The sequence below is a fragment of the Theropithecus gelada genome, chromosome 1 (genome assembly GCF_003255815.1).
Source record: "Theropithecus gelada isolate Dixy chromosome 1, Tgel_1.0, whole genome shotgun sequence".
Lineage (NCBI taxonomy): Eukaryota > Metazoa > Chordata > Mammalia > Primates > Cercopithecidae > Theropithecus > Theropithecus gelada.
In genome coordinates this window covers 218141033-218162562 of record NC_037668.1, presented here as the reverse complement: position 1 = coordinate 218162562, position 21530 = coordinate 218141033, and the positions used below count along the sequence as shown (strand labels likewise).

General features: G+C 44.0%; 1 protein-coding gene across 3 annotated transcripts in view; it reads right to left on the bottom strand.

The window, feature by feature from the left end:
• Positions 1-438: 438 nt before the first annotated feature.
• The window catches only part of C1H1orf100 (chromosome 1 C1orf100 homolog), a 38811-nt gene continuing 17719 nt past the window's right edge, over positions 439-21530 (bottom strand). Inside the window, exons 3-5 of one of the 3 annotated variants that reach the window (XM_025356979.1) lie at positions 16304-16399; positions 11836-12008; positions 439-576 (exon numbers count right to left, since the gene is read on the bottom strand). In XM_025356979.1, coding sequence (XP_025212764.1) covers positions 458-576; positions 11836-12008; positions 16304-16399 — 388 coding nt within the window. In that variant the 3' untranslated portion in view covers positions 439-457. The remainder of the gene's footprint in view (positions 577-11835; positions 12009-16303; positions 16400-21530) is intronic. The other 2 variants (XM_025356989.1, XM_025356999.1) reach the window with 2 other exon arrangements.

Below are 21530 nucleotides of genomic sequence, written 5' to 3'. Positions count from 1 at the left end.
AGTTAACCCTCTTCATCTCCCTGCAGCCCCAGACTACACCTGGGTTTCTCCATCCAGAGCACTGGCCCCTTGAGGGTCTCCAGTGCTAGTTTTCTTTCTAATTGGCCAAGTCCCCCAGGTTTTTTTTTTTTTTTTTTTCCCAACAGCGATGCAATTATTGTGCAGACGCAATGATCTTACCTGATCCCACGTGTAATCATTGGCCTAAATCTAAGATAGCTTGCCAGCATCAGCAATAAGAGGGAGTGGGGCTAAAATTCAAGTTCTCTTAAGGATAGATCTTGAATCCTTGTTCTAAGCTGACCAACTTAATCTGCAAAGAATTTGCAACATGTAAATATTTTAGGATTATAGCCATCTGTATACACACTTAAATTGAAAGTAGTTCTGCTGCCATTAACTTAGTCTAAAAGAGCCACCTAAGAATGCCAAACGTTATTTTGTTCAAATGCCATGGTTATTTTAGTTTAAAAGCATTTCTTTCAAAGCCGCCTCTCTCTTCACAACAGTAGAGCTCTGGCAGTGAATTAAGTGGTCGAGGATTCAGCGAAACTGTGGCTAATTTCTGGTTCCAATCTGGAATTTAAAACAAATTAAGGATTTATTTAAAGACTACTCGCTCCTAATTTTTAACACACTGTCCTTTTAGCAGTTGTGCACAATAACAAAATAACTTTTGGGGTTTAAGACAAATGAATGCACTTAAAATATGGGAAAAGGGACTCAGTCAAAAGATTGTTTATTTGGTTCAGTCTCTGATTAAGAGGCATATTATTGAATTATGCCAAAATGTAAATAAAATGAAATAAATTACATAAATTTGCATGTTGACATTTCATTCTGCGCCCCCAAACCTTTTTAGTCTTACCTCACCAGTGCATTATTTTGTATCAGATTGCACTTGCTGCCATCCCTAAATTCTTTTTTTCTCTTTTTTCAGAGGTTTCTTTGTTTTTTCAAATTTTATTGACTATACACCTTTGGATTAGAAAAGTTCAATGAACTCCAAAACAGAATAAACAAAGTTAAAAACCATACAAAATCAATCAGTATGTTATTTGGGAATAGATATGTATATGGTAAAAACAGTCAATAGCAAAGGCAAGATTAACACAAATTCAGGATAGAGGGTGTGTCTGGGTAGAAGGATGGGAGACTCAAAGGCTTTAAGTATATTAGGAGATTATTTTTCACAACTGACCTAAGGGATAAATAAGTATTTTTATTATTACTCTTTAAATTGGATATGTACAAAATATTTTCTGCAGGTATGATAGATATCACAACAAATAGAAAATAGGTCAGGCATGGTGGCTCAAGCCTGTAATCCCAGCACTTTGGGAGGCCGAGGTGGGGGGATCATTTGAGGTCAGGAGTTCAAGACCAGCCTGGAAAATATGGTGAAATCCCATCTCTACTAAAAATACAAAAAATTAGCTGGGCGTGGTGGCAGGTGCCTGTAATTCCAGCTACTCGGGAGGCTGAGGCAGGAGAATTGCTTGAACCTGGAAGGCGGAGGTTGCCATCCGGCCTGGGCAACAAGAGGGAAACTTCATCTCAAAAGTTAAAAAAAAAAAAGAGAGAAAAGCAAAGAAATCAATGAAGTTCATCCATTCTTCTATGTTACTTATAAGAACACAGACCAGAAACCTGGGAGTTACCGTTGACCCCTCTCTCACCAACCAAATCCAATTAATTTTCACTTCCTGCTTCTCTCCACGCCCCCATCACACCCTGGCCCCGGCCACCTGGACTCTCACTAAAACACTGATATCCTTTCCTCTTCCTTACACTCCTGCTGTAACCCAACCTCCACACAGCAGCCAAAGAAAACCCTTTAAACCAGTCTTTCTTCAACTTGAATCTGTTTCAACATCCCATTTGCTATCAGAAGCAACAGAGTGACAAGTACATTGCCCAAGGTCACACAGCCAGGAAATGCAGAGGCAGAACTCAAAACTACTAGTCTTACTTGAGATTTCACATGTCTTATCTCTCCTACCTTGGGTGATACTGCCATTCCTAAATTCATACCCATTGGTGTTCCCTTGTGTTTTATAACCTCTAATCTATAATCATTAACAGTTTTGCTTATCTGAAAATAAGAGTTCAAAGAGGGCTTCACTTTAATACAAGTATTGCTCAAGGAACCAAAGCCTAGTGTTTCAAAAGCATTGTAAAAAAACTTTTTTTTTTTTTTTCAGATGAAGTCTTACTCTGTCGTCCAGGCTGGAGTGCAGAGGCGCCATCTTGGCTCACTGCAACCTCCGCCTCCCGGGTTCAAGTGATTCTGCTGCCTCAGCAAAGTAGCTGGGATTACAGATGTCTGCCACCATCCCTAATTTTTGTATTTTTAGTAGAGATGGGGTTTTGCTATGTTGGCCAGGCTAGTCTCGAACTCCGACCTCAAGTGATCCGCCCAGCTTGGCCTCCCAAAGTGCTGGGATTACAGGCATGAGCCATTGCACCCGGCTGCATTGTAACAAAACTTTATTATATTATTAGGTGAATATTAGAGTTTATTACATTACTCTAATATTTAGAGTAATTCTCAGTGGTACTCTGATATCGCCATCTCAAAAAGATTAATTTGCCCAAGTATACATCGCTTGTAAGAGGTACAGTCCACATCTGACACAGAACAGACTCCAAAATCATTAATCCTTCATTGTTCTAGTCTACACTCCTTAGTGCTTCAACAGTATCTCAAGAAATAAACACTTCTGGATATTAAGAATGGATAACATTTCACTAGCCCAAGGAGTATGACTAGAAATGAAATCTTTGAGGATTTTTAGATTTAATCGAGTGTGATCCTGTCTGTAGTCAGCAACAACATGACTTTTCAAGGTTTTTTTATGGAGTCAAATAGCAAAGATGGCCTTCTAATTACACTATATCTGGAAATGTATTAAAGTGATTTAGAAGTGTGAGGAATTCCATTCAGCAACTCTTCGTGATCCTTGTAGGCTGTACGATGGGTTGAATCATACACAGTTCAGCCAGGTGAACTCAACAGTCAATGTTGTGAGAACAGTGGGTGTTATCAACTCTGAAACGTGCTACACAGATTGGGGATGCTATGGAAAGAAAGTGTGAAATGATTTTTTGGATTTCCTTATCATCTGACAAAATGTAATTATTGTTCACGTGGATTTGTGGTGGTGACTCCTTTGAAAGTCATTGTTGGAAAATAAAATGAACAATTAGTTGATAACCACAGAGAAACTTTAACCACCTTGCTGAGAATTCCATGTATTCCAAATACGTTAATGATTTCACATAATATCACTCTTTAACAATCAAAAGTTTTTGTTTGTTTTTGTTTGAGATGGAGTTTCACTCTGTTGCCCAGGCTGGAGTGCAGTGGTGCAATCTTGGCTCACTACAACCTCCGCCTCCTGGGGTTCAAACAATTCTCCTGCCTCAGTCTCCTGAGTAGCTGGGACTACAGGCATGAGCTAATTTGTGTGTGTGTGTGTGTTTTGTAGAGATAGGGTTTCACCATGTTGGCCAAGCTGGTCTCGAACTCCTGACCTCAAGTGATCCACCCACCTCAGCCTCCCAAAGTGCTGGGATTACGGGTGTGAGCCACCACACCTGGCCAGTCTAAGATATTTTTCAAGGATAACTTTGATCATGCATGATTTTTACCTTGTGTACCGATTTTAGAACTTAATCTCAGTGATATATGCAATTCTATTGTATTGGTCTTTTACAGATATTGATTATGGGACACGTTTATTCTTGATCAATACTAATAGTAACTAACATTTTTGAAGGCATAGTAATATTACATACAGGCACAATGCTTAAATTCTTTATATCGGTATCTCAATTCTATTAGGTAGATACTATTTTTATTCTTTTCACAGATGAGAATATTGAGGGTCAGAGAGCCTAAGGGTCACGCTGTCGGTAAAGGCATATATTTTATTTCAGAAAAATGAGTTATTTGAATTATTTGGCACTAGGGTGAGTCATACAAGGGTAACTTTCCACCGAGGGGCCATCTTATCCTCCCAGGCTATAAATTCTCTGAGGACAGTGCCTTCTACATACCCTCCACTGTGTCTTGCACATAGTCAGTGCCCGAAAAATGTTTCCTAAGGAAATCAATGAAATTATGTGTGCTGAGAAATAATCTTAACTGAGGAAGAATTTCCTTAACTGAGGAAGAATTTCTTAAGCAATAACCATGCTCTATCATGGTCTATATTTAATCAGACACCTCAGAGAACTGAACATAAATGTAAATCCTTGCTAATCTAGATATATCTTCTGCCCTGAAAATCTGATCAAACACCGGCCTAGGCAGGGCACGGTGGCTCACGCCTGTAATCCCAGCACTTTGGGAGGCCGAGGCGCGTGGATCACCTGAGGTCAGGAGTTCAGCCTGGCCAACATGGTGAAACCTCTTCTCTACTAAAAATACAAAAATTAGCCAGGTGTGGTGGCGGATACCTGTAATCCCAGCTACTCGGGAGGCTGAGGAAGGAGAATCGCTTGAATCTGGGAGGCAGAGGTTGTGGTGAGCTGAGATCATGCCACTGCACTCCAGCCTGGGCAACAGAGTGAGACTCCATCACAAACAAACAAACAAACAATCACTGGCCAAATCGTTAGGATAAACAGCCTATACCTTTGATAAACAACTTAATATTCTTTCTCTTATTCTGTGAAAAAGTCTTCCCCAAGGAATCCTTGTCAGGCCTCTTGCAGACCAGCCCTTTGCCGGCCTGTTGTTGTTTATAAAATCATTGCCACCTATGCATCTGTCAAATGTAGATACATCTGCTAACTATTACACTGCTAACACCCGTCATCTGCTGCCTAAATCACTGCTTCTCAAACTTGGCTGTGCTATGGAATTATCTGGGGAGTTTTTTTTTTTTTTAATAATTATATTTTTTATGTAAGAAAGTTGACAATTTGACAATTCAGATAGGAGAAAAAAAACTACCTCCAATCTATTCCTAAAAATAATCACTGATAAGATTTTTGTTATTCTTCTAGAATTTTTAACACATATATAATTTTTACCTTTAAAACCATTGTTATTTTATAACTTCGAATTTAGCAATATGTTACTAAATTGTTCAATTTAGAGATCTATGTAATTTTTTTTTCATTATTATACTTTAAGTTCTAGGGTACATGTGCACAACGTGCAGGTTTGTTATGTATGTATACATGTGCCATGTTGGTGTGCTGCACCCATTAACTTGTCATTTACATTAGGTATATCTCCTAATGCTATCCCTCCCACCTCCCCTCTCCCCACAATAGGACCCGGTGTGTGATGTTCCCCTTCCTGTGTCCAAGTGATCTCATTGTTCAATTCCCACCTATGAGTGAGAACATGCGGTATTTGGTTTTCTGTTCTTGCGATAGTTTGCTGAGAATGATGGTTTCCAGCTGCATCCACGTCCCTACAAAGGACATGAACTCATCCTTTTTTATGGCTGCATAGTATTCCATGGTGTATATGTGCCACATTTTCTTAATCCAGTCTGTCACTGATGGACATTTGGGTTGATTCCAAGCCTTTGCTATTGTGAATAGTGCTGCAATAAACATACGTGTGCATGTGTCTTTATAGCAGCATGACTTATAATCCTTTGGGTATATCCCCAGTAATGGGATGGCTGGGTCAAATGGTATTTCTAGTTCTAAATCCTTGAGGAATCACCACACTGTTTTCCACAATGGTTGAACTAGTTTACAGTCCCACCAACAGTGTAAAAGTGTTCCTATTTCTCCACATCCTCTCCAGCACCTGTTGTTTCCTGATTTTTTTATGGTTGCCATTCTAACTGGTGTGAGATGGTATCTCATTGTGGTTTTGATTTGCATTTCTCTGATGGCTAGTGATGATGAGCATTTTTTCATGTGTCTGTTGGCTGTATGAATGTCTTCTTTTGAGAACTGTCTGTTTATATCCTTTGCCCACTTTTTGATGGGGTTGTTTGTTTTTTTCTTGTAAATTTTATTGAGTTTTTTATAGGTTCTGGATATTAGCCCTTTGTCAGATGAGTAGATTGCAAAAATTTTCTCCCATTCTGTAGGTTGCCTGTTCACTCTGATGGTAGTTTCTTTTGCTGTGCAGAAGCTCTTTAGTTTAATTAGATCTATCTGGGGAGTTTTAAAAACGATTGATGCCTGGGACCCCCGCTTTACCACCCCACCCAGAGATCCTGATTTAATTGGTATTGGGTATAGCCTGGGCGTCCAGATTTTTTAAAACTCCAAGCAATGTAACCAAAATTAAGAATCTTTAACCTGGCCAGGTGTGGTGGCTCATGCCTGTAATACGAGCACTTTGGGAGGCTGAGGCGGGTGGATTGCTTGAACCCAGGAGTTTGAGACCAGCCTGGGCAACATAATGAGACCCTGTCTCTACAAAAAATACAAAAAGTAGCTGGGTGTGGTGGCACGTGCCTGCAGTCCCAGCTACTCGGGGGGCTGAGGTAGGAGGATCACTTGAGCCTGGGCTGTCAAGGCTGCCGTGAGCCGAGATTGCACCACTGCACTCCAGCCTGGACAATGGGAGGGAGATCCTGTCTCAAAAAAAGAAAAAAACTTTAACCACTGCAATTTCCTTCTGACTCTCCACATTCAATCTTCGCCCCATGCTGCTCCCCACCCTGCCCCTCCTTTTCTTCTTCACAGTTAGAGTAACATTTTCAAAATGAATTTAAAAAAAATTTTTATTTCCATAGGTTTGGGAGGAACAGATGGTATTTGGTTACATGGTAAGCTCTTTAGTGGTGATTTGTAAGGTTTTGGTACACCCATCACCCAAGCAGTATACACTGAACCCAGTTTGTAGTCTTTTATCCCTCACAAAATGAAATTGTAACCATTACTTCTGCCCTTCCTAAAACTTTTCAACAGTTTCCCCTTATTCTCAGACTAGAGGCCAAACCCTGAATATGACCTGTGACCTCTTTCTTACTCTGGTCTTGCCGTCCCTCCACCACACCCTGCTCCACGATCCCTCCTGATTTCTATACTCCAGCACACCCTTATTTTTTTTAGTTCCTCAAACGTGTCATGCTCCTTCCTGCCACAGGGCCTTTGCACATGCTGTACTCGCTGTGAACCTGTTTCCCCACTCTTTGCCCAGTTAACTTTTAGCTTATCCCTTCAGCTCTTGGCTCATCATTTCCTAAGGGAAGCTTTCTCTGGCTTACTATACCCCATATAAACTCTGCTTCATAGCATTTAAGGCAGGTAGACTTTTATGATTATTTACAGTTATTTATTTTTTAGAGTTGGGGTCTTGCTATGTTGCCCAGGCTGGAGTGCAGTAGTATAATCATAGCTCATGCAGCCCCAAACTCCTGGGCTCCAGTAATCCTCCTGACTCAGCCTCCTGAGTAGCTTGGACTACAGGGGCCACTACGCCCAGTTAATTTTTAAATGTCTTCTGTAGAAGTGGGTTCTCACTGTGTCACCCAGGCTGGTCTCAAACTCCTGTCCTCAAGCTATCCTCCCACCTCGGTCCCCCAAAGTGCTGGGATTACAGGCATGAGCCACCACACCCATCCATGGTTATTGAGTGTAGAAATCTTGTGTCTATTTTTGCTTCACGTGGTATTGCTAAAACCTGGCACATTGACTGGCACTTAAATAGGCCTTCAAATTATTTACTGAAGGGATACGTATGAGTAAGTGAAAGTGTTCTTGGCATCAAATATATCACCAAGTCCAGTTGATGCCATCCCCAAAATATCTCTGGAATCCATTTACTCCTCTTTATCTTCCCTGCTGGTCCCAGGCACCATCATCTCTGGTCTAACCTACTAAATTGTTTCTCAGTGGTCTGCCTGCGAAACGTTTCCCCTCCATTTTCCCCTCCAAACAGTGTCTTAACAGCAGCCAGAGGGCGGGCGCGGTGGCTCTCGCCTGTAATCCCAGCACTTTGAGAGGCTGAGGCAGGCAGATCATGAGGTCAAGAGATTGAGACCATCCTGTCCAACATGGTGAAACCGCGCCTCTACTAAAAATACAAAAATTAGCCGGGCCTGGTGGCACGCGCCTGTAGTCCCAGCTACTTGGGAGGCTGAGGCAGGAGAATTGCTTGAACCCAGGAGGTGGAGGTTGCAGTGAGCTGAGATTGTGCCACTGCACTGCAGCCTGGGCGACACAGCGACACTCCATCTCAAAAACAAAACAAAACAAAAAAAAACCCGCAGCCAGAGTAATACAAATAATGCCGTTAAAATTTAAGATGTCACTCTTCTGTTAAAAATCCTTCAGTGTCTTACTATTGCTCTTAGAATAAAATCCAATTGCCTGATCCCTCTTAACTCGTTACCCACCAAATGACACTGGTCTCCTTTCTGTTCCTCAAATATGCCAAGCCCTTCCCAGCTTCCAGGCTTTTGCACTTACTGGTACTTTTGCCTGAAATGCCCTTTATATGACTCATTCTTATTTTTCAGGGCTCAGCTAAAATTGCATAGACATTTTCCCTGACTGCCCTATTTAAAGTAACTTCCTTTAGCTATCCTCATCTCCCTGCTTATTTTCCATATAGCACTACCACAATCTATGATTTGAAAAAAAAAATGCACTTGTCTATGATCTATATCCCCCACCAGAATGTCAGCTCTGCGGAAGCAGGTATCTTGTCTTCCCTGGTCACTGTACTCGGCAGAGAGCAGCGTCTGGTTCATAATAGTTGCTCAACAAACAACTAAATCATACTGGGGTCACCAGCTTCCAGCACGGACCCCAGTGATTCTCGCCCCCTGGTATTCATGCCTTGTGTAATCCTCTGCACACTGCTTTAGAGCTGACTGTATGTGACTAACAGGATACATCAGAAGTGACAGTGTATGATTTTTGTTTTCTGTTTTTTGAGACAGAGTCTTGCTCTGTCACTCAGGCTGGAGTGCAGTGGCATGACCTCAACTCACTGCAACCTCCACCTTCTGGGTTCAAATGTTTCTCCTGCCTCAGCTTCCTGAGTAGCTGGGATTACCGGCATTCACCACCATGTCTGGCTAATTTTTGTATTTTTAGTAGAGACGGGGTTTCACCACGTTGGCTAGGCTGGTCTCGAACTCCTGGCCTCAGGTGATCTGTCTGCCTTGGCCTCCCAAAGTGTTGGGATTACAGGCATGAGCCACTGTGCCTGACCAAGAAGTGTCAGTGTGTGACTTTTGAGCCTGGGTCATAAAAAGCATTGCGGTTTCCACCGTGGTCTCAGATTGCTCTGTCTAAGGGAAGCTAACTGCCATGCTGTCAGGACACTCGCACAGCCCCATGGAGAGACCCACATGGAAAGGCACTGAGGTCTCCAGCCAACAGCGAGCACCAGCTCAGCAATCACGTGTGTGGGCCCCCTTGGAGGTGGATCCTCCAGCCCCAGTCAAGCCTTCAGGCAAGACTGCAGCCCCCACTGACATCCGACCGAAACCTTAAGAGAGACCCTGAGCCAGAATGCCCAACTGAGCAGTTCTCAAATTCCTACCCACAGAAACCATGAGAACATGTAAAAAAAAAATCATCATTAATGTTTTCAGTCACTACATTTTGGAATGATTTGTTACTCAGCAATAGATAACAAATAGCCATTCAATCCATAATTAAATAAATGAAGGATGAATATATAAATAAAAATCATCTCTAGAATTGGTCCAGCTGCAAACCTCACTAAATAGGGGACTGTCTGAAGCTGTTTCTCCTCTTATGGTCCCCAGGCTGCACCACTTTCTGGTACTGTGTTTTTAATTGTCCCTAGATCCCAAGTTGACTACATCTCTTCTGCCTAAATCCATTCTTTCTATCAGAAGCATCACCGATTTTGCACAAATGAGAGGGTGCAGAGTTGTCTTTCATTTCTCTCCGTTTCTTTTTCTGTTCGCACTGTCCTTTTTCACTCCAAATGCTCTGCCATATGAGTCTTCTTTCCATTTCCCCTGCAACCGCCCTCATTTAATTGAAAAGCGTGGGCTTTGGAGGGTAACATATCTCCGCTTGGGCTGGACTGATGACTTACCAGCTACTTGCTTGAGTAGAGTGTTTAAAGTCTCAAAGCCTGTTTCCTCTTCTGCTAGATGGGGCTAACAATAATTCTACTACTACCTAGTTCATGGAGACTGTTACCACTAATTGCAGCGAGTGTGTGACAGAGGCTGTGTATCTTCAAGCACAGCTTGAAATGACCTGGGGCTGAATTCTGCTTCTCCTACCGCCTATCTGTGTGACCTGGGGCTCATTAATAAACTGCCTCTGACTTGGCTTTTCCTACAGTAAAATTGGGAAAATAGTAGGACTTTACTTCAGGGAGCTGCTTTCAGGACTAAATATGTGCCTACCACAGTGTAAGAGCCTCCAAAATATTGAGGTTTACTCATTTTAAAAGTCTGTTGGCCAGGCGCAGTGGCTCACGCCTGTCATCCCAGCACTTTGGGAGGCCAAGGCAGGCAGATCACTTCAGGTCAGGAGTTCGAGACCAGCCTGGCCAACAGCGTGAGAACCCGTCTCCACCAAAAATACAAAAATTAGCCAGGCATGGTGGTGTGGGCCTGTAATCCCAGTTACTCGGGAGGCTGAGGCAGGAGAATCACTTGAACCCAGGAGGCAGAGGTTGCAGTGAACCCAGATGGTGCCACTGCACTCCAGCCTGGCCAACAGCGTGAGACTCCATTTCAAAAAAAAAAAAAGTCTGTCAATGAAGTAATTCATCCCAAGAACTAAAATTCAAAGCACCAGTGACAGCAGGAACACAGCAATGTTTAAATTGGTGTCTACATATCCTCCCCCAAGGTCCTGTATGTCGGGAGCCTCAGTCCCTTTCAGTATTTATTTAATTTATTTGAGATGGAGTTTTGCTCCTGTTGCCCAGGCTGGAGTGCAATGGCACAATCTCGGCTCACGGCAACTTCTGCCTCCTGGTTTCAAGAGATTCTCCTGCCTCAGCCTCCCGAGTAGCTGGGATTACAGGCATGCACCACCAAGCCTGGCTAATTTTGTATTTTTAGTAGAGATGGGGTTTCTCCATGTTGGGCAGGCTGGTCTCAATCTCCTGACCTCAGGTGATCTGCCTGCCTCAGCCTCCCAAATTGCTGGGATTACAGGCAGGAGCCACCATGCCCAGCCCCCTTTCAGTATTTTTTTACATGCTGCAGCCTCACATATTACAAGGGGAACTTAGAATGTCTGAAGCATACCTCCAAATGTCAAATCATTGTTGTAAAGTTTGAAATCGGGAATAAGACAAGTTCCGTTAACACTATGTTTAGGCACAATAATGACTTTGTCATGTGACAAGGGAGTCAGTGACGACCAGGTGTGGTGGCTGACACCTGTAATCCCAGCACTTCGAGAAGCTGAGGCGGGAGGATCACTTGAGGTCAGGAGTTTGAGGCCAGCCTGGGCAACATAGTGAGACCCTCATCTCTACAAAAAAGAATTAAGCAATTAGCTGGGTGCAGTGACTTATGCCTGTAGTCTCAGCCACTCAGGAGACTGAGTCAGGAGGATTGCTTTAGGCCGGGAGTTCAAGGCCAGCCTGGGCAACATAGCAAGACCCCGTCTCTAATTTAAAAAAAAGAAAAGAGTGGTCAGACTTGAGACCGTGTGTTAAAAAGGATATATGCATTTTCATCCCTGAAGTCTCCTCTGCAGGGAGCTAGATAGGGCGGCGCCTTGGGAGGCCCCCTCAATTCTTCCTGCACGCAGAAACACACACACATATCCATGCCTCCAACTCGACTGGTCCCAAACAGGCTCCCTGAGACAGCGAGCCCATGGGAGATGCTGATCTGTGGCCCAGGCAAGGTTAATCTCAGAGAGTTAAGAGCAGTTGGCCTGACTTACCAATCTCATAGAACGGCAGAGAATAGTCTCTTTGGTAAGTGGTTTCTTTATACCATGGCTCAGCAGGCTTTGAATGTCTTCGAAAGCAAATGTATCGAATGAGCGTTTGTTGGTCTAATTGAGGCTGATAGTGATATTTTCTCTTGGGTGGAATTGTCAAGTCTATGAGCGGTCTAAATGGAAACAGAAACAGTTTGCTGAAAACCCAGTAGGAAAAAGCCGTCCATTTTCTTACCAGCTGGAATCCATTCCCTGGAAATGGCCATGAGGCTAACAAGAGAGTATTGACAAGACTCCCATAGCTCTACGACCAGCCCTGGCAAAGCTGTAGTAGATGGTTCAGGGACTTCTGTTCCCTGTTCTTCCCTTTAGCATCCCTCCTTCTCTCCACTGACAGGTCCCAGGAGGTGATGCATATCACACGCTCCACTGGATCTGCCCATGCACAGCCACTCCCCGTGCTCCAAGGTCCCTGGTGCCCTTTCCCAGTGTAACTGTTCTATGGATGTTTGTTGCTTCAAGGAACCAGTGCAGGCCTGGTGTGGTGGCTCACGCCTGTAATCCCAACATTTTTGGAGGCTGATGGGGGCAGATCGCTTGAGCTCAGGAGTTCGAGGCCAGCCTGGGCAACATGGCGAAAACCCGTCTCTACAAAAAAATACAAAAAGTAGCCAGGTGTGGTGGTGTACACCTGTAATGCCAGCTGCTAGGGAGGCTTAGGTAGGAGGATCCCTTGAGCCCAGGAGGCAGAGGTCGCAGAGAGCCGAGACACAGCCTGGGTGACAGAGCAAGACCCTGTCTCAAAGAAATAAATAAAATAAAATAAAAAAGGAATCAATACATCTGGTTAGACTAACCACTATGTGCCTCTTGGGGTTTGATGGACTTGAAATCAGTTATAACCTTCCTGTACCCCTGTTCAAATAGGTATCCCTTGGAAAAGAAAAGCAAAGAACAACCAAAATGTAATGGCAAAATATCGTTTGTGGCAGTGTACTTTCACTGGCCCAGCTTTGGTGATATATATCAAGACCTTGAAAATCTGCACATATTTTGTCCCAACAATTAGGATGTCAACAAAGACTTAGCTCTAAGAATGCTTGTCCAAGTGTTTTTATGATAATAAAAAGAGTGGGATAGCTTGCATGCAAAAAAACAGGAAATTATTTAGACAATGACACAGAAATATGTGGGAATGCCACGCCACCATTAAAAATGATGCTGTACGGCTGGGTGCGGTGGCTCATGCCTGTAATCCCAGCACTTTGGGAGGCCGAGGTTGGCAGATCACCTGAGGTCAGGAGTTCAAGACCAGCCTGGCCAACATGGTGAATCCCGTCTCTACTAAAAATACAAAATTAGCTGAGCGGGATGGTGGTCACCTGTAATCCTGGCTACGTGGGAGGCTGAGGCAGGAGAATCACTTGAACCCAAAGGCAGAGGTTGCAGTGAGCCGAGATCGCGCCACTGCACTCCAGCCTGGGCAACAAGAGCGAGACTCATCTTAAAAAAAAAAAAAAAAAAAAAAGGATGATGTAGTAGGATTATAACTTTTGAAATGGAAAAAAGTCCACAATACATGTTTATTTTTATTTTTTTTCACAATACATGTTTAAACAAAGGTTTCAGTTGAATTATGCATTGAATTGAATTGAATTGAATTCATTCAATTGAATTAAATGGATAAATCATATGGTATGTGAATTATCTCAATGCAGCTATTACCAAAAATAAAAAGGTTTCAAAATACCCATCCCGTCCCATTTTGATGTAGATCTGGATGATTCTGCATGATTATCTTTGGGTGATGATATTGTGGGTAACTTTCAATCATTCCGTTTTTGATTGTGAATGTTTTCTAAATGTTCTCATACACGTTTATGTTTTTAAACTATAAAATAGGTGAGATGAGCTGCTGTTGATGTGAAAACTATTAAGTGTTAGCTGAGATTTAGGAACATCTAAATCTAAAGGGGGTGATAGCCTTCTGTGAGTTTATCGCTGTGAACTAATCACACAGCGTCACAGAGGAGACGAAGACTGCTTCATCATCAGTTACGTTTGCCTGATTGGGTAACCTCGATTGTGACGGGCCTTCTTTAAGAAAGAGTGTGCTCTTGGACTTTAAGAATGGAGTGGCTCTGCCTGATGTTCAGAAAAAGCAAGAGCAAGCATCTGACCATGCTCATGGGGTACTGAATGGGTTGAGATGCTGGATGATTGGAAGGTGCTCTGTTGAGGATGGGCCTAAAGAATCATTGAGAATACCCACCCACCTCTACTTGTTCTTATTTCATGCTTATCGGGTACGTGACCTTGTAAAGTAGGTGCCTTAAATGATGGTGAGGGTCCTCCTTTTCCTACGAAAGAATGACTCCCACTGTCAATCAAAACATTAGCGGCCTGGGGAATGCATCAGTCTCTTGTGAATTCGGATTCTGTGTGACCATCACTACCAATCTAGTCACTTCTGTGTCACTGATGGCTCTGAGTGCCGAACCAGGCCCTGGTGACTGCTCCTAGATTGCCTCTGCTGGACTGCCAGCCTGCCTCTACCTCTGACTGGGTGTTTCTCTAGCACCAGAATATTCTCCCTTTTCAAGTAATACATCAATGCCCTTCTGAAGACAAGACTTTCACTCAAAGGAAGGACTCCAATACTGAAGGACATCAAGTTGGTGGAGGAATATATCTGGGGAAGGTAAGCCGTTAGACACCTATCAAGTTATACCTTGACTACAAGAGCTGAACTTAGGTCTCGTCCTGACAACGTCATTATTTCCTAGTTGTTGTTTTGTTTGGCTTGTCTTCTTTTTCTTCTTAACTAGAAGCTTAATGAGCTCATAGACTGACATTTGCATTGAGTTTTCCACTTAAGGCTAACCTTGGGCAGGCACAAGTCTTTCAGATCAAGGTTCCCTTTAATTGAGCCGTCCTCTGGTAGGACTGATATTTGGGTGCCAGGTGAGGTGGCGGTGGGAAGTGGAGGAGAGCGATGTCAGGGTTCACACAACGTGGAGGGTGTCCTGTGGAGTTGGGCCATGAGCAGCTCTGGCAGTGGGGGTCTGTCATTTCCTTTCTTGTCTATCCTCTGGCAGAAAACATAGCCCTACTAGTTTAATATAGTATGGATTTGAGTTAGAACAAAGAGTCTTGAACTGGGAACCAGAAAATGTAAATGGATTCAAGCCCAACTTTTTTTTTTTTTTTTTTTTTTTTTTGAGTTTCGCTCTTGTTGCCCAGGCTGGAGGGCAATGGTGTGATCTCGGCTCACTGCAACCTCTGCCTCCTGGATTCAAGTGATTCTCCTGTCTCAGCCTCCTGAGTAGCTGGGATTACAGGCATGCACCACCCACCACCATGCCCAGCTAATTTTGTATTTTTAGTAGAGACAGAGTTTCTCCATGTTGGTCAGGCTGGTCTTGAACGCCTGACTTCAGGTGATCTACCCACCTCGGCCTCCCAAGTGCTGGGATTACAGGAATGAGCCACCATGCCCGGCCACCAAGCCTAACTTTTATACCAACTAACGGGGTGACCCCAGGCCAAACATGTCACCTCTCTGAGCTCCACTTCATTCATCTAATTAAAACAGAATGGCCCTTAAAGCTACTTCTTGTTTGATCATTGATTACATTTAGACTCTGCGCTGTTTGAAGCCACACATGCTGTGGCTCCCTTCTTGCATGGAGGATACCCAGGAGCCGACTATGTCACAGGCAATTAAGAGAAATGTGTAATGTATACTAGATGTTGAGTCAAAGGATAGCAAACATACGTCGAGTGCTTACAGTGCTCTGGAATGTTACTCCAGTTATTTTATTTAATAGATAAGGCAATTGATACGTGGATAAGAAATGAAAATTGCCCAAAGTCAAACATTTTGTAATTTATTCTACTTGCTGCTTTTAACCCCTGTGGTTTCCAGCCTCCTCTAACTAGAAAATAAGGTCAAAGTGCCTGTGGGCTGGGTGCAGTGGCTCATGCCTGTAAACCCAGCACTTTGGGAGGCCAAGGTGGGCAGATCACTTGAGGCCAGGAGTTTGAGACCAGCCTGGCCAACATGGTGAATCCCTATCTCTACTAAAAATACAAAAAAATTAGCTGGATGTGGTAACGTGTGCCTGTAGTCTCAGCTACTGGGGAGGCTGAGGCACGAGAATTGCTCGAACCTGGGAGGTGGAGGTTGTGGTGAGCCAAGATCTTGCCACTGCACTCCAGCCTGGACAACAGAGCGAGACCTTGTCTCAAAACAGTAAGATATAAAGTAAGAATAATGTCACCACTCATTAAAAAAAATTTACAATTTGGTATATTTCCTTCCAAACCTCTTCTAGCCACTAAATAATACTTATTTTTGCTGTCATCATTATTATGAGGAGTAGTGTATCTTCCCCCTGCCCACCACTTTTTATCATTGTAACTTTCATGACATTCTTGGAAATTGAGACTGAGGAGGGTGTCTCACCTGGGAGCTCTCTTTGCACCATGATCAAAATGGAGTCTCGCCAGCTGCCCAGGGTAATAGCCTTGCAGGTCTCTTCCTTGGTGAGCAATGAATATACTAGAGCAGCAAGTGAGAAGAAAGCCGTTCTTACAATTAGTTCATTCCAGAAGAATGCCAGCTGCGGCGTAATACAAAACGTATTTGGTCTTTGTCCCCAGTTCCTGGCACTGAGCCCCGAAAACCCATGGAATTTCCTGGTAAGAGTCTTTTTCATGCGTAGCGAACCCTTTTCTACCATAGCTGAGTGTATGGGCCTTGCAGGCCTCCCTCCTCCCACCACAACCTCCTGCATCTGTAATAAAATGTTATTTATGTTCAGGATTCATAAGGAAATATTTAGTGTATCAGGTATTAAGTTCAAAATATTAGGAAAAAAGAAATAAGTGGATATACAAAACCAGCAGGTGGGCAAGCATATTTCTGGAATAAAATAAAGTTAAATGAAAAGAAAAATAAAAGAAAAATAAAACCAGTGGGGCAAATGTTGATAACGGTTGAAATGTGGGAATTGGGCTGGGCGCCGTGGACACCTGTAATCCCAGCACCTTGGGAGGCCAAGGTGGGCGGATCACTTGGGCTCAGGAGTTCGAGACCAACCTGGCCAACATGGTGAAACCCCGTCTCTACTAAAAATACAAAAAATTAGCTGGACATGGTGGCACATGCCTGTAATCCCAGCTACTGGGAAGGCTGAGCCAGGAGAATTGCTTGAACTCGGGAAGCAGAAGTTGCAGTGAGCTGAGACTGTGCCACTGCACTCCAGCCTGGGCAACATTGTGAAACCCTGTCTCACAAAAAACAAAAACAAACAAACAAACAAAAACGAGAAATGTGGGAATCCGTAAATGGAGGGCTCTGTCTGAAAAAAATAAATAAAAATAAAAATAATAAAAGAAATGTGGGAATTGGTAAATGATAGGGGCTCATCATACTGTATTTTTTTTACTTTTGATGTTTACAAAATTTCATCTTTTTTTTAACTGTAACAATAAGTCTGTAAAGACTAAATGTGAAGCAGCGCTGTGATGTCAAAGCACGAGGTGCTTGCAAGCCGGGGAGGGGGACTCGAGCCCTGTCTGGAGGCTGAATTTTGAGGTGTTTTGGGAGCATCATTGAGCTAACATGTGGGGACTGGGAGGGAGTGCTTCTGTGGGGTGAACGTAAGAGGGAGTGGGACAAGGGTGGGTGGTACAAGTGGAATACAGCGGGGCTGAGGGAGACCAGGCTGGAGGGCAACGGTGCGCAGGTTTTACGCTTTAAAATACACCTATTTTAATTTATTTAATTAATTTATTTATTTTGAGACGGAGTCTCACTCTGTCACCCAGGCTGGAGTGCAGTGGCCCGATCTCGGCTCACTGCAACCTCTGCCTCCTGAGTTCAAGCTATTCTCCTGCCTCAGCCTCCCGAGTAGCTGGGATTACAGGTGCCCACCACCACATCAGGCTAAGTTTTGTGTTTTGAGAAGAGATGGGTTTCACCATGGTGGCCAGGATGGTCTGAAACTCCTGACCTCAAGTGATCTGCCCACCTCGGCCTAGCAAAGTGCTGGGATTATAGGCATGAGCCAGCGCCCGGCCAGAAATACATCTCATTTTATAGTACATTGCTTTTCCTTTTATATTATAGTTATACAACTGTAATGAGATAGGTTGGTGTAAAAGTAATTGGGGTTTTTGCTATGACTTTCAAGGGCCATTATTTTCAATGGCAAAAACTGCGATTACTTTTGCACCAACCTAATATTTTTAAATTATATGTGGTTGGTTTATATTATTTACAGATTTTATTTCAGAAGAATAGCAGAGGTATTACAAAATATCTGTTATTTAAAAGGGGGTATTGTGTCTGAAAGTTTGAGGACTACTAATGGAGGTGATAGGAAATCTTTGTGAGGTTTGTTGTTGTTTGTTTCGTTTGCTTTTAGAGATGAAGTCTCACTCTGTTGCCCAGGCTGTAGTGCAGTGTGATCATAGCTCACTGTAGCCTCTAACTCCTAGGATCAAGAGGTTCTCCTGTCTCAGCCTCTTAAGTAGCTGGGAGGGACTACAGGCGTGTACCATGTGCCTGGCATATATATATATATATTTTGTAGTTTCACTATGTTGCCCAGGCTACTTTGTGAGATTTTTAACAAGATTCATGACATGATATAGAAAGATCTTTTTTGATGGCAATGTGGAAAACAATTTTTTTTAAAAAGACAGGGTCTCACTATGTTGACCAGCCTGGTCTGGAACTCCTGGGCTCAAGTGATTCTCCAGCCTTGACCTCCCGAAGTGCTGGGATTGCAGGTGCGAGCCGCTGCCCCCAGCCAGAAAACAAATTTGAAGACCATCGGACTAAAAACAGAAAGACTGCTTAGGACGCGATTGGAGTGCTTTATGTGGGCCGTGATGAAGCTCTGATATGATGGAAATGTGGATGGAGAGGATAGGGCTGATTGAGGATATTTTAGGAGATAGGATAGAGGGTAAAAGACAGGGAAGTGTCCAAGACAAAGCTGCGTCTTCGAGCATTGGAAAGAATCCTGCCTTTCCCCAAGAGAGGGAACACAGTAAGTGGCCATCACTGGGAAGGTGACTTTATTTTGTGATGCTTGGACATGTGGGGTCTTTCGGGATGTCCCACAGATTCTGAGCAGTCAGTAGATGCCATAAAAATTCACAGTCAGGAGGCCAGGCACGGTGGCTCACGCCTGTAATCCCAGCACTTTGGGAGGCTGAGGATCACGAGGTCAGGAGATCGAGACCATCCTGGCTAACACGGTGAAACCCCGTCTCTACTAAAAATACAAAAAATCAGCCGGGCGTGGTGGTGGGCACCTGTAATCTCAGCTACTTGGGAGGCTGAGGCAGGAGAATGGCATGAACCCGGGAGGCGGAGCTTGCACTGAGCCGAGACCGCGCCACTGCACTCCAGCCTGGGTGACAGAGTGAGACTCCATCTCAAAAAAAAAAAAAAAAAAAAAAATTCAGAGTCAGTAGAAAGTAGCACATCGTTTTGCATAAAATATCTCACTAAGTATGTGTTAGATGATGGATGAAAACTGAAACTATGCCTTCAGTTCGACTCAACCAACATTTATCGAACGCACACAAAACACCCTGCACTGTGCTAGGCTCTGCAGATACAAAGCTGACTAAGAAGCAGCCCTTGTCCTCAAAAAGCTCTTCACATGCTGAAATAGTGATCTGAATAAAGGGTCGATAGGACACAGAAGAGGGAGGAGTATCTAAGACCGGTGTAAGCAAAGGGGATGGGGAGGAGATTCCAAGCAAAGGGAATTATAGGCGCCAAGACGTAGACAGAATTGGGTTCTGAGTGGAGTGTATGAGGGCCAGAGTGGGCCCGGTTGTCTAGTATGAAAGGCAAGTGCTGAGCAGGGCGAGTTCTGTCTCTGTCTATGCAAAGAGGACCTCTGGGAGCTCTGATTTGCAGAAAAACCACAGGCTGTCTGGGCCTGCTCAGTGCCTGGGATAATCTGACTGAGCCCTGGCTGGTAAATAACAATGGGGTATTAAGTCATAAGAAGAAAGAGGAACTGGCACAATAAAGGGAACAAATGCCATTTCTGAATGCACGGGGGTGGGACACGTAGCTTTCTTAGGCACCTATCCATTTTCTGAAGCACCACCTTGGAATGTTACTCCAGGGCCACACTACAGTTTAAGAATCCACCTAAAGGACGTTGGTTTCTATAGTGGCTGGGCTGTTGGCGGTGGGCTGGGTTTTGACCATGGCGTGCATACAAACACACAGCTGCTGAATACAGGTGAATAAACTCAGCGCCGCTCCTTAGAAGCAGTCAGTAAAAGCTGGTTTGAGGATAAAGAATCCTTACACCAGCACCAAGTAACACTCCCTGCCGCCACCCCTTGGGAGCGTCTCTTGGCAGGTTTTGGGAAGAGTGGAGAGACAATGGGAAGGTGCACGTAAGGAGATGGGTGTGGAGGGAGGGCTGGCTGGGTGGAGAAGAGAGTTTTGACCTCCTAAGGGGAAATGCCTAGCCAGGCCAGAGGCTGTGCATTACCCAGCCTCAGCGAATGACTGTGAAAGCACGTGTGGACTCTTCAGACTTGGCTGTGGAGCCCAGCCCAGCTCAGGGCTCTGCTCAGAGTGATTCTGTTGACCTGGGTTTTAACCAGCTGTAGAAAGCCCTTTCCTTCGCTCTGGGCAGGTGCAGGCACCGTGCATGATTTCGAGTCCCTGATGGCTTGGCTCTTTGAGGTGGTGTATTCAGTCCACATGAGAACAAACCCGTTCCCTGGGAGTGTGGCTGTAACCGGAGCGGGATCTGGGCTTAGCCACAGTCAAAATTCAACATGCATAGGAGAGGCCAGGGGTGTCTGTCCTCCAGAGCCTGGCCCCACAGCCCCAGGTAGCCTGTGCTCTTATGACTGCACTCTGCTCTGTTCCGGCTCTGTTGGGACTCATGCTCCACAGAGCATTTTTACAGAAATGATCTCACTTCATCCTCACAGTCACCTCGCAAGGTAGACCTGATTAACTCTCTGCTTTATAAGAATAGCCCAAGTCCCAGAAAGGTTAAGTGGACTTTTTAAATAGTAAAGTCCACTTAAATGAGGAAGTGCCAGCACTGTGAATCAAACCCAGGTCTCTAAACTCCATGTCGCATTCTGCCACCCAAGGGTATGTGTGATGATTTTTTTTTAAATAGGAGTCCGGTGCTATTTTCATACAAACTCTGTGATTCTCTCATTTTGGGGCAGACAGCAAATAGACATTGTACACTAAAAAATAGGAAAAGCCATAAAGACACAGCAATGTTGGCTGGAAGATGCTTTTAACTCAATGAAAAGTACTCACTGCGAGCTCTTTTGTGTCTCCAGTGTGCTAGGTGCTAGGGACACAGTGATGATAATATTGTCTTTTCACTCAGGAGTTCATAATCTGGTCAGGAAAGCCGTATTTAGGCAACTATCTAATCATAGACAATGTGGTGAGCACTATACCTGATAAGAAACTGAGGCTTGGGGGAAATAAATAACTTAGCTAAGGACATGAGCTAGTAAGTCCAGAAGACGGAACTAAAGGAAGGACTGGGAAGCCCCCAGACCTGTGCCCTCATCTCCCAGGTTTTACCAGCTCCAGAAGAATCTCCTCAAGGAAGTGGGGAGCCTCAGTTTCCTCATCAGTAAAATGGGAATGACACTGTCTTCTCCAT